Genomic DNA, 12,404 nt, shown 5'->3' with positions numbered 1-12,404 from the left:
AAGTAACTTTCACCACAGACCGTATTTTACTGTAGAACTGAAAAAAAAAATCCCTAGGGAATCCATGATGAATTAGTCTTCCACATTTGCCTACAAATTGACGTCATAACTGAAGAGATTTTAGCAATCACATTGCATTTATCTTTGGGATATACTGTCTTAAACATCATGCTTGAACTTTTAACACTACGAATTAACATTTCACATGCCATTGTGAATCCTTGGAAAATAGCAAGCCATTAGATAGGTCTGAACATCCACTGAACTCTGTGTCCTTTTTTCATCTAAAGACACTCTCATTTATATGATTTGACAAGGTTAAATCACATGCAATCTCTTGGAAAGTGCTGTTTTAATCAAAGAGGTCAAAAAAGGTCATCATTCACAAAAGAATGCATTAAATTGTGAATCATATTGAAGTTATCAGTCAATAGTAAGTCAAGCTCGCAGGCAGCGACGACCCTTTCCAATCTTGGCTGTTTGATTTACGAAACTGACTTTAGTTTAAGGAATTCATTACACAAGAAGGAAACAAGGAAGCAACAAATCAGGTTCCCCAGAGCGAAAGTTCTTTTATAACTCAAGACACTTAATGGATTTCTCAGTTATGTTATGCAAGTGTTTAAGTATCAAGTTCTGTCTCTGATGTTTCTCCTAAAATTCCTTAAAACAGGCACAAATAAGATGATTGTTGACATATAGTAAGTGTTTAGAGCTATAAAATAAATGTGGATAGCAGCTTGGAAGAATTTGAACATGTTTGTTCATATTAAAGGAATAGTTCACCCCAAAATGGAAATTTGCTGAAAATGTACTCATCCTCAGGCCATCCAAGATATAAATGAGTTTGTTTCTTCATCAGAACTGATTTGGAGAAATGTAGCATTGCAGCCAGTGGATCCTCTGCAGTGAATGGGTGCCGTGAGAATGAGAGTCCAAACAGCTGATAAATATATCACAATAATCCACAAGTAATCCACACCACTCCAGTCCATCAGTTGACCGTTCGCAAAGAGCTTGATTGACAGGCGATCTGACCAGTCATAACGCAGAATCTGCTATCTTGTCCGACAGTGCTTTCATACTTGGTTCGCTTGCCTGGTCCGAATGCTCTCTGTTTGCAGCACATCAGTCACGCTCGTCAGGAAAGTGAGTGAAAAACACACACAAACACACATTTTTATAAAATAATACGTCATTAATAGCGGTTCACTTCCGCGATTTGGTACAATTGCGTTCACATCAGCAGCGAACCGTACCGGAGTTCACATGAACCGTACCCCAGACCACCCTTTTTAAGCGGACTCGGGTACGGTTCGCGGGTGCGCACCCGAGTTCGGAAGACATCGTTCACATCATCCAAACGAACCGAACTCTGACGTCAATCCAACCCGGGTGCGCACCAAAAGTGCTAGTGTGAAAGCACCCTAAACTTGAAAAACGGTGTGTATTGACATCTTTCCGTGGTTGAAATAAAATACATTCTGATGTTCATTCATGCTTATTTCGTGCTTTAAGTAAATATGAAAAGAGATCGGTTCACGTGTGCTGCTTGAACTGAGGCGATACAGGGATCTTTTGCGACACATTATATATTGTTTGAATTTCTTAAATTACAAAATTTTAAAGCTGAGACCTGCTCTGTCTTGTCTGTCGTTGTGTTGTCAGTTTCCTCTTTGCTCAGCAATGTATTTTTCACTGCATGAGAACATGATGTGTAATGTGAGAGCGGCATTGTTTGTCGGACATAGCAAAAGTAACTAAGGAGGGTGGGTTTTTGCGAAGGGTTAATTAGCATCTTGTGAAGCCTAAAAGAGAAATTTGTAAGAAACAAATCCGTCATTAAGGCGTTTTAACTTCAAACTGTTGCATTCGGCTAAAATATAAGTCTATAATCCACAATATTGCTTTCTCCAGTGAAGTTGTCTTATGTGAATCAGGAGAGATATCTGCACAGATCAAGCACAGTTTACAAGCCAAATATGTTGGTGGATTTGGTGTGATGTTTATGTGAGAGGACAACAGGGGATGGACTTTTTCACTGGAGGAAGCGTTATTATGGATTTTGGACTCATATTATGGCCAGAAGCAGTGGTTTGAAATTAAAAATGATGATGGATTTGTTTCTTACAAACACACAGCTTTTGGCTTCCCAAGACATTAACTGATGGACTGGAGTGATGTGGATTACTTGTGGATTATTGTGATGTTTTTATCAGCTGTTTAGACTCTCATTCTGACGGCACCCATTCACTGCAGAGGATCCATTGGTGAGCAAATGATGGAATGCTACATTTCCCCAAATCTGTTCCCATAGAGAAACAAACTCATCTACATCTTGGATGGCCTGAGGGTGAGGACACTTTCAGCCAATTACTCTTTGTCTAGTAGAAAGGAAATCTCCATGAAATGAAATCTCCATTGTGATTTCTCTTTCCTATTGGTCGTGTCCTCCCTGATTGTGTCTTCATGAAGTAATGCAGTGGACTGGTGGATCTCCACCCTCTTCCACTGTCAGCATATGGAACATGTTCTCAAAACTAATGTGCCTGAGGGTCATCGAGGAGATTCACGTCTCTATCATCCATTTGCAGTCTAATGCACTTAACCACTTAACGCATGTGATTTTTACTGGTCTTGTAAACCTGCCATAGTGGTTTTCTGAATGGACGTCAGTTGGTGTGACTCCTTTTTTATGTGCTAACAGGAAACTCGGACTGTTTATAATTCTCTGACAGTATGGCATTCCTAGAGAAGTCATCGATCTGGATGAGCTGTTTATGAACAAGTGCAATAGATGATGGTTATGTTAACAGCATTTTTGGCAGAAGGATAGAATGCACTAAACAAATAATAAAAATGTGGTCGACAGTCACGTGCATCCGGGAATTTTCTCAGCTGGGAATGTCCTGGAGGAAGCACCTGAAGTGGTTAGCGAGTGAATCAATCCGTGCATGAGTTTTGAGTTTTGTCTCAAAACATAGTTTAACTGCAAAAGTATGTTTTATTTTAATTGATTCTAATTGAATTCAATTTGAAATATGTAATAATTAGTGGGTAATGAATATGTGCATGAGTTTTTGCATGCTGTCTATGCGTCACACTTGACATTTTGTCTTTGCAGTGTATGTTTGAGGCAAGGGCTCAGTGATATATTGAATGTTTGTAATATATTTGCATTGATTATGCTGGCAATATGATGATTTTAATGCATGTTTTATTTTATATTATTTTTTTTTATTTTGCTTTATTTTGAAATGGACAGTAATGTGTCTCTGCAAATGTTTTATTTTAATGTATTACAATTTAATTTAATTTAATTTGAAATGTATAGCAATTAGTGTGTAATGAATCCATGCATTCATTTTTAGATGCTGCTAGGGCTCAATGATATTGAATATTTATAAAACAAAATTTTGCAATGATTATGCTAGCAGTTTTTAATGTTTAACTTAACTATCCATGCAACTTTTTTTTTTATACATGCTCTCTACTCTTGCCATTTGTCTCTGCAATGTATATTTGAGGCCAATACTAAGGCTCAGTGATATAGTGAACATTTATAATACATTTGCAATGGTTATGCTATAGCAATATCATGATTTTAATGCATGTTTTATTTTTTGTTTGTATTTTATTTTGAATTAATATTTAATGTGAAACGTACTGTATAGTAATGATTGACTAATGAATGCATGCTGCAGTTGCATTACTTGCATTGCATGCTATTTGTCTTTGCAATATATATTGAGGCAATACTGTGGCTAATTTATATATGGAATGTTTATAATATATTTGCAGTTAATATGCTAACAATGTCATGATTTAAATGCATGTTTTTAGCCATTAATTTAAAAACTGCCTTTTAACTCCCTTTTATTCACTCTGCTTGTCTCTAGAGAGCATTATGCATCATGTGAACAAATGTTTGTGTTTTACAGAAATTCACAAATGCATCTTTCCTCATTTCAAACACACGTCCTCTCTCTCCTGCAGACCATGATGACCTGTTCTTGATCACTTCAATATGCACTCAAACAAAGCCTCGTGCTAGCAGCAGGGCTTGGTCTGGACAAGGCGTCTTTGCTGAAATCCGAGTGGAAATATGCCCTGGATATGACAATGATTTAGCACTTTATTGAGGAGACGAGACAGGCAAACTTTTTGTGGTCGAGGGGAAAGTATCACATGTGGAGCTCTAACAAAACCACAGAGAATCTCACCTCTGAACACAACTAAGCCATTCTTTTCCATATGTTATACAATAATAATAACACTAGGAAAATGATTTTCCTGACAGTTAATTGCTTGCAGGAACATTTCTCCAGCAAAGGCTGGATTATGGGTCATTAGATGTATTCTACAAAAGAATGAACAGTTATGGTAAAATGTCAAATGGTTTAAAGAAAGTGTTTTATTTCCTTTCAAACAATGAACTGGACAAATTATTGAAGGTACAATTAAAGGACTTGGCCACTATTAAATCAGGGTTAATATTCATAATGCTGTTAAATAGGGTTATGTGTAACTTAATTCAGTTATGAATTGTTTCACTTTTTGACCAGTGGATTTCCATGGCTTTTCCAGATGTTCCTCATTATTGGTTAATGTGTTAAGCAAACTTCATAATATAGGGACTGGTTGTAATTCATTAGTGTGAATTTGAACTGAATGGGCCACGTCATACAGACCCAACTATCCATCATGAAAGCCTGCTTCATGTTGGTCTATTGTATGTATGTACATGTATGCATTTATTTATTATTTTTTATTTAACTAACTTTTATTTATTTAACCTTTACTTTAAATACATTTTTATTAAACGTTTATTTACTCATTCAGTTTACTTTCATTTATATTACTGCATTTGTTCATTTTTCTTTATTTATTTTACTTTTTCATTAATTTGATTTTTTTGCATGTATTTTTAACTTTATTTTAATTTAATACTTATTCTAAATTTAATGTAAAATGTATAGTAATCAATTGCAATTTTCCGTAACAGGCGTTTTGTTTAATTGATCATTTAAAATCCAATTCTTAATTCAAATCTGAGCGAATGGCACACAACCCTCCTGGATAACTATTTTTAAAAATATGTTTTAGAGATTGGATGAATTAGTTCAGAGCTGGGAATAACTAGAAACTATACTACAGAAAATTTGTAATTCAATGCTTTTGTGCATCTTTTACAGTACACTAATTGCTGGGACTGCAACTAACAATGAGGACCAGTGACTTTTGAATGATTTGCAGATGCATGGAAGTCAAGTGACTGTACCTGACGGATCATCATCCTCTGTGAGATCTTCCTCCTCACCTTCTTTGTACATGTCGACCTCTGCAAGTGAATATATGTGCTGCTGTTAGTTTGGTTTGAGCTACAGAAGACTTAAAACACTGTATTTGCATTGCATTGTATTTGCATTGCACATTTTGCATTGCATTGCATGTGTTTGTCCAGGCTTTGATGTTTTTTCCAGATAGATCAATCAGTCCAATAATACAAAGAATAGTAGTTGCTCATGTTTAGGGCAGGATTGTCTATTTGCCTGAATGTACTATGACTAGAGAAAGAGCAAGCTTCAGATATTCACCTTCATTGTCGGCACATGCACCCAGACCGCTGCTGTCCACACTGCTGTCCAGATCCTCTGACAGAAGCGAACTGTTCGCTGAGAGAACGGGAGGGAGAACCGGCATAGTCTCCGAACATGACTGTTCACCCTCCTCAACAGTCTCGGCTGACATGGCCTCTGAAACACACACAGGTAATCAATACAGTAACTCTCCTTATGCATAATGCACTGAATATCTGTCAAGCAACTATGGTCGAAACCAAACCATATAACTGCATGTCTCAAAAGAATGACCCGTGCATCATCTGTTTCTGGAAATCAAGAAATGATTTCTTAAAAGGCAGCAACAAAGAGCATGACCAGTGTAGTCTGATTCATGAATGTAACACTCAGATCAATCTTCAATTTTCAGTTTGATATGCTCCAAAACTTGAGGCCTGTTCACACCAAGAACAATAACTATTAATGATAACTATATTAGTGTTCACATCAATGCACAAAAACGTTCTGTTTATTGTGCAGTTTTGTCATCTGTCCCTTTGCTCGAGCTCATTAAATTAGAGTGGGTTCTGATTGGCTGTCACATGTTTTTATTGTTCATCAGATGGAATTTATTTATTTTTGTAAAAATGATTCCAGTGATATTCTGTATGTTGTTATCGTTATATTTGTGCTGTGGATTCAACCATTTTACATTTATTTACATTTAGAATGATTTTAAAATTATATCATTATTGTTATAGTTATCAAGAGCCTTTACTAAATTGCAAAAAAAACAATTATTATTTTTTTTTTTAGAAATTAAGAACTGTTACTCTATTGTGTACTTTATATGAGAACATTAACAACATACACTACTGTTCAAAAGTCGGGGGTCGGTAAGATTTTTAACGTTTTTGAAAGAAGTATCTTCTGCTCACCAAGGCTGCATTCATTTGATTAAAATGACAGTAAAAACAGTAATACTGTGTAATATTATTTTACAGTTTAAAATAACTCTTTTCTATTTTAATATAATTTAAAGTGTAATTTATCCCTGTGATCAAAGCTGAATTTTCAGCATCATTCCTCCAGTCTTCAGTGTCACATGATCCTTCAGAAATCATTCTAATATGCTGATTTGCTGCTCAAGACACATTTCTGATTATTATCAGCTTTGAAATATTGCTTAATATTTTTGTGAAAGACATGATGAAAGTTTTTTCAGGATTGATGATTAGAAAGTTCAAAAGAAGAGCATTTATTTTTCTTATAATAATTTATACTTTCACGTTTGATTAATTTAGTGCCCCCTTGCTAAAATAGTCATTTCTTACTGACACCCAACGTTTAAACGGTAATGTAGTTTTGATTTTTGTAATGTTTTCTTCACCCTTTTTTTTGTAAATGCTACAGAAATGCTTATTTTACAACTTAAAGAAACTGAATGAAGTGGATTTCCCATTGTTAGTTCCCCAGTAGAAACACATCAAGTTTCTTAAGAACATCTGAAACATCGATCTCAAGATGATCATCTTTTGTAAGAGCTGGTTTGTTCTCAGGTTTATACAGAAACTAACAGTGGGGTATCTAGTCTAAACAAGGGAATGATGTTTGACCTCTGCTGCTTTCCTGTTTTTCTAAGAGAGCCTGTGGCAGCTTGATGAAACTCTTTATCAGTCGCTGGAGATGATTTGTGCTGCACATGAGCCTCACCGTCCTCATTACACGGCTCTCCCCGCAGCTCGCGCACCAGCTCGTGGTGCTCGGTGTCCTCCAGAGCCTGAAGGAATTTGGAAAACCAGCCAGCTTCGTTTTTCACCAGCCTTTTGAGGAGCAGCCGAGCGCCACCTATGTTCCCTTGATTCTCTGTGAGTTTCAGAATCTGCCGGAGTCATAATGAACAAATACGTCATGCGTTTAATATGAGTGACAAGAGGGAAGAACCAACAGAACAATGCTGACAGACACTAGACAAAGAGGCATACAGGCCGGTTAGTTAATCTCAATATGGCTCATTCGTGATATGCAGAACGTTTTGAATTCTTAACTTTCATTTAATCTTTTTTTTTTTGTTATTTGTAATTTTTTAAAGTATTTATAAAAAAGGCTATGTTCAGAAATGTTCTTTGTACAAGCTCAGACACGTCACCTTTAATTAATTATAATAATTATTAATGTATAATAATTGATGAATATTAAATAAATATAAATAAATGATTATATATAAATATGGTATATTACATCCAATGTTGTAATAATAATAATTAATGAATATTAAATGAATAAATATAAATACATTATTATATATAAATATTATACAAATAAATAGTATTTTACATCCAATGTAGTAGTAGTAATAATAATAATAGTTAGTAGTAGTATATTACATGCAATGTATAACAATATATTAATTATCACAAGTATTAGTAGTATATTAAATGAGATGTAATTATTAATAATCATTATTAATATGATTAATAATAGTATATGCATATTTATATAAAATATACATGATATATAAAAGTATATATTAATATAAATAATTGTTGTTGTTATATTGCAATTAAGTATAACACTACTAATAACATTTTATTGAATTGTGAGTTTAATATTTCATCTAGTATGTCAGAGCCACATCAGTAACTCAAATCCACAATTTATAGCACATCTGTTTCTGTTTGGTTTACAGCGCCCTCTACTGATGATAATTATTTCTGTCTATAGTTGTAATGCAGGGATTCACAACCTTTGTTTTTGTCAGCCCCTGTGACGTAGGCTAATATATTTACTTTAAGTCCCCCTCATTTTTTTAAGTGAATATTTCAATATTTTAACAGAATGAATGAATGAGAGTCACAAAGTCGCTGGGGTATATTTGTAGCAAAAGCCAAAAATACATTGTATGGGTCAAAATGATCGATTTTTCTTTTATGCCAAAAATCATTAGGACATTAAGTAACGATCATGTTCCATTTAAGATATTTAGTAAATTTTCTACCATAAATATATGAAAACTTATTTTTTGATTAGTAATAGGCCTATATATATATATATACACACACACACACACACACAAATATATATACATATATAGTTAATATAATAAAACATTTATTTGAATATATTTTTTTTAATGTGATTGAATCTGAAATAGTAGAAGAAATGCATTTTTATAAAGTACGCTATGCTGTAATTTGTCATAAAACGTTTCCTGGCCAAAAATACATTGTATGGGTCAAAATGATCGATTTTTCTTTTATGCCAAAAATCATTAGGACATTAAGTAACGATCATGTTCCATTTAAGATATTTAGTAAATTTTCTACCATAAATATATGAAAACTTATTTTTTGATTAGTAATAGGCCTATGCATCGCTAATATATATATATATATATACACACACACACACACACACAAATATATATACATATATAGTTAATATAATAAAACATTTATTTGAATATATTTTTTTTAATGTGATTGAATCTGAAATAGTAGAAGAAATGCATTTTTATAAAGTACGCTATGCTGTAATTTGTCATAAAACGTTTCCTGGAGTATGTTTTACAAGAAAATACTTTTGCCAGGCCTATGCATCGCTAAGAATTAATTTGGACAACTTTAAAGGCGATTTTCTCAATATTTTGATTTTTTTTTGTTTTGCTCCCTCAGATTCCAGATCTTCAAATAGTTGTATCTCAGCCAGATTTTGTCCTATCCTAACAAACCATACATCAATGGAATGCTTATTTATTCCGCTTTCAGATTATTTTTTCAGACCCTTACGACTGGTTTTGTGGTCCAGGGTCACAAATACTTTATTTATTATTATTTTTTAATTCTTAGCTTTTGACCCCCCATGTTCGGGCCCCCTGATCTGATGTAAGATTACTGACGTTCTCCTGGTCCTCCAGCGTCAGGAGCCCCAGCGCGCGGCAGTGTGCGCACACGTCTGCGGTCTTCATGTTGACCAGCGTGAGCTGCAGGAGGTCGATCAGCCGGACGCAGCTGTCGTTCTCGGTCTCCTCTGTGGGCTCCGGTGGGCTGTTCAGCACGTACTTTGCGGCGTGTTTGCACCCGACGGTCTCCAGCGCGGTGATCAGCTCTCTCGACCATCCCTGCGCGCAGTTTTTAGAGTGAATAATCTCGTCGATCAGAAGTGCCGCGGCGCTTATGTTCCCCTCCTCACGAAACTTGGCTTTAATCCGGTCCTTTCGATCCGGTTCGAGGAAATGCAACAGATCAACATTTATTTGAATATATATTTTTTAATGTGATTGAATCTGAAATAGTAGAAGAAATGCATTTTTATAAAGTACACTATGCTGTAATTTGTCATAAAACGTTTCCTGGAGTATGTTTTACAAGAAAATACTTTTGCTGTTTATTTCTAATTATGTAATTAATTGTGAAAACAGTGTGAGTGAAAATTGTTTTTACACCAAATCTTCTTTTTTCCCCCCCATCCAGTTTGGAGGAGATGAAGGCGATTACACTAAGCAGGGATTTTCATTTTTTAAAATAATACATTTAATAATTTAAAATCAAATGACCTCATGTATTAGGGCTTTTCTCATCAGTATTGTAATTGTTAGCCAAAACTAAAACTACTAGATAATGCTTTGTTAATTGAAATAAAGCTGAAATAAAATAAATTATTAATATTGTGTGAAAAACGTGAGGTTCAAAAATATAAATGAAAATTTGAAATGTTGTCTTGACAAATATCTGAAATAAAATAATTTGTTGAAGACAACAATGAATGAAAATGTCAAAGGCACAAAAAACCAAAATGCTAAAACTGAAACTAAAATGAAATAACTGAAAATATATATAAAAATAGCATTTCATATAGACAAGCAGGTGTTTATAGAAGTGCTGTGATTTTTGTTGCTGTTTAGGGTTTATTTTTCACCAGTGATAATCAATCACATTTTTATTCATGATTATTAATTTGGAAATGCAACAGATCCAGAAGTGGCTCGACCTGAACGAGTCGCTTCAGTCTGTCTCTGAAACAGTCCAGAATGTGACGCGTCTCTGCGTCCTGATCGCAGCTCATGTTGAGAAGATATCGCAGAAAAGATCAGCAGAAGTTCACCCGTGATCAGCTTCCCCGGACCCGTTTACTTTCGCTTTCGTTTCTCGTCTTGGTTTTCAAACGTCAGATACGCGACGCGTCTTGCTAACATTGGCAACTTTTGAGCCAAATAAATGAAGAAGAAAAAAACATTTATCGAAATACCTTTATTTATTCATAGGTCTACAGCTTTGCGGTCATATAAAAATATGTAGGCTACACTAACACTTTTCTGCTATTTTAAATAGAATACAAATAAACACTAGATGGAGACTGAATACATTATGCCAAACCGGTAAGCAAAACATTCCTACGTAATGTAATGTAATGTTAGATAATGCTTTGTTAATTGAAATAAAGCTGAAATAAAATAAATTATTAATATTGTGTGAAAAACGTGAGGTTCAAAAATATAAATGAAAATTTGAAATGTTGTCTTGACAAATATCTGAAATAAAATAATTTGTTGAAGACAACAATGAATGAAAATGTCAAAGGCACAAAAAACCAAAATGCTAAAACTGAAACTAAAATGAAATAACTGAAAATATATATAAAAATAGCATTTCATATAGACAAGCAGGTGTTTATAGAAGTGCTGTGATTTTTGTTGCTGTTTAGGGTTTATTTTTCACCAGTGATAATCAATCACATTTTTATTCATGATTATTAATTTTATATTTAAGTGCTTCTTTCTGAAAAAAAAAAAATATATATATATTTTGACTCAATAAACAGCCACAGGAACAACAGTAAGCGTAAAACAGATATGCATTCCTTTTATTTATATACTTGCTTATACAGTTAGTCAAAAAAGTCATCGCCTAAAGTAAATGCATCAAATATATATATATATATATAATAAATAAACCTTCAAATAACAGACACATTCAAAACACCTGTAGAGTATTGCGGTGTACAAACTATACAGTGCAAACTATAAAAAACATGTCAGTCAAAGTGAAACACTGGGATAAAAAGTGAAAGTGTTACGTGCAAACGTTTGCAGTTTTATTAACAGTTTTTAATATGTCCAAAAACAAAATGCCACCTCTGCTTCTGGCTGTCTTCAATATGATTATGCAGCAAAACGCCACATATAAATAAAATTGAATTACTAAATTAAAGATAAAGACGCATATATACACTCACACACACTCACACATGCATGCAGAGGTTGGTAATATTTATTATAAGGGCATGGAGTCTTTATGTTAAAATAAAGTGCAGATATCATCCCTTCATGCAGGAATGAATGATATTCCAGTGAGATTTAATGCATTTATCTGCAGATTTGATATTTGTTTGGATGTGATGATTCTTAATTTTACATGTTTCTGTGCAATTTACTAGATTTTTTGCTTGTAATTCAAAATACAGTGTTTTGCAGTGACATAAAAATAAACATAAATAAAATGGCTCAAATCAAAGCTGTAACTTTGAAATCAAGCTGCGGAATCTTGAAAAAGTAATTCACGAAAGTGTTTATTGCACATAAAAAAAAAACTCCAGTATATCACTGGGTATAAATATATATTTTTAGGTATAACCTAATATTACAGAAAAAGAAAACGGATGCAAAAACTTCCCCTCAGATGATGTTAGGCAGTAAATATTACAGTCTTTTCAACACAACTCAGCAAATCAACCCTTTAGACGAGAAACAAGAGTGTAAAGATCCAGTGTTTTATCATTATTGCTAGCAGGATGTGACAGAAGCTTCTCTAGGCTAAACATTTGGAAAACAAAGTGATTTTGTTG

General features: G+C 33.9%; 1 protein-coding gene across 1 annotated transcript in view; it reads right to left on the bottom strand.

Moving 5' to 3' along the window:
• The window catches only part of LOC107674760 (interferon-induced helicase C domain-containing protein 1), a 32,955-nt gene extending 22,091 nt beyond the window's left edge, over window positions 1–10,864 (bottom strand). Inside the window, exons 1-5 of the mRNA XM_016468852.1 lie at window positions 10,524–10,864; window positions 9,460–9,795; window positions 7,275–7,443; window positions 5,598–5,756; window positions 5,282–5,341 (exon numbers count right to left, since the gene is read on the bottom strand). Coding sequence (XP_016324338.1) covers window positions 5,282–5,341; window positions 5,598–5,756; window positions 7,275–7,443; window positions 9,460–9,795; window positions 10,524–10,625 — 826 coding nt within the window. The 5' untranslated portion in view covers window positions 10,626–10,864. The remainder of the gene's footprint in view (window positions 1–5,281; window positions 5,342–5,597; window positions 5,757–7,274; window positions 7,444–9,459; window positions 9,796–10,523) is intronic.
• Between the last annotated feature and the right edge of the window lie 1,540 nt (window positions 10,865–12,404).

This window comes from Sinocyclocheilus anshuiensis, unplaced genomic scaffold (genome assembly GCF_001515605.1).
Source record: "Sinocyclocheilus anshuiensis isolate Anshui unplaced genomic scaffold, SAMN03320099.WGS_v1.1 scaffold680, whole genome shotgun sequence".
Classification (NCBI taxonomy): Eukaryota; Metazoa; Chordata; class Actinopteri; order Cypriniformes; family Cyprinidae; genus Sinocyclocheilus; species Sinocyclocheilus anshuiensis.
The sequence above is the reverse complement of the archived record's forward strand: the minus strand, read 5'-3'. Positions and strand labels throughout refer to the sequence as shown.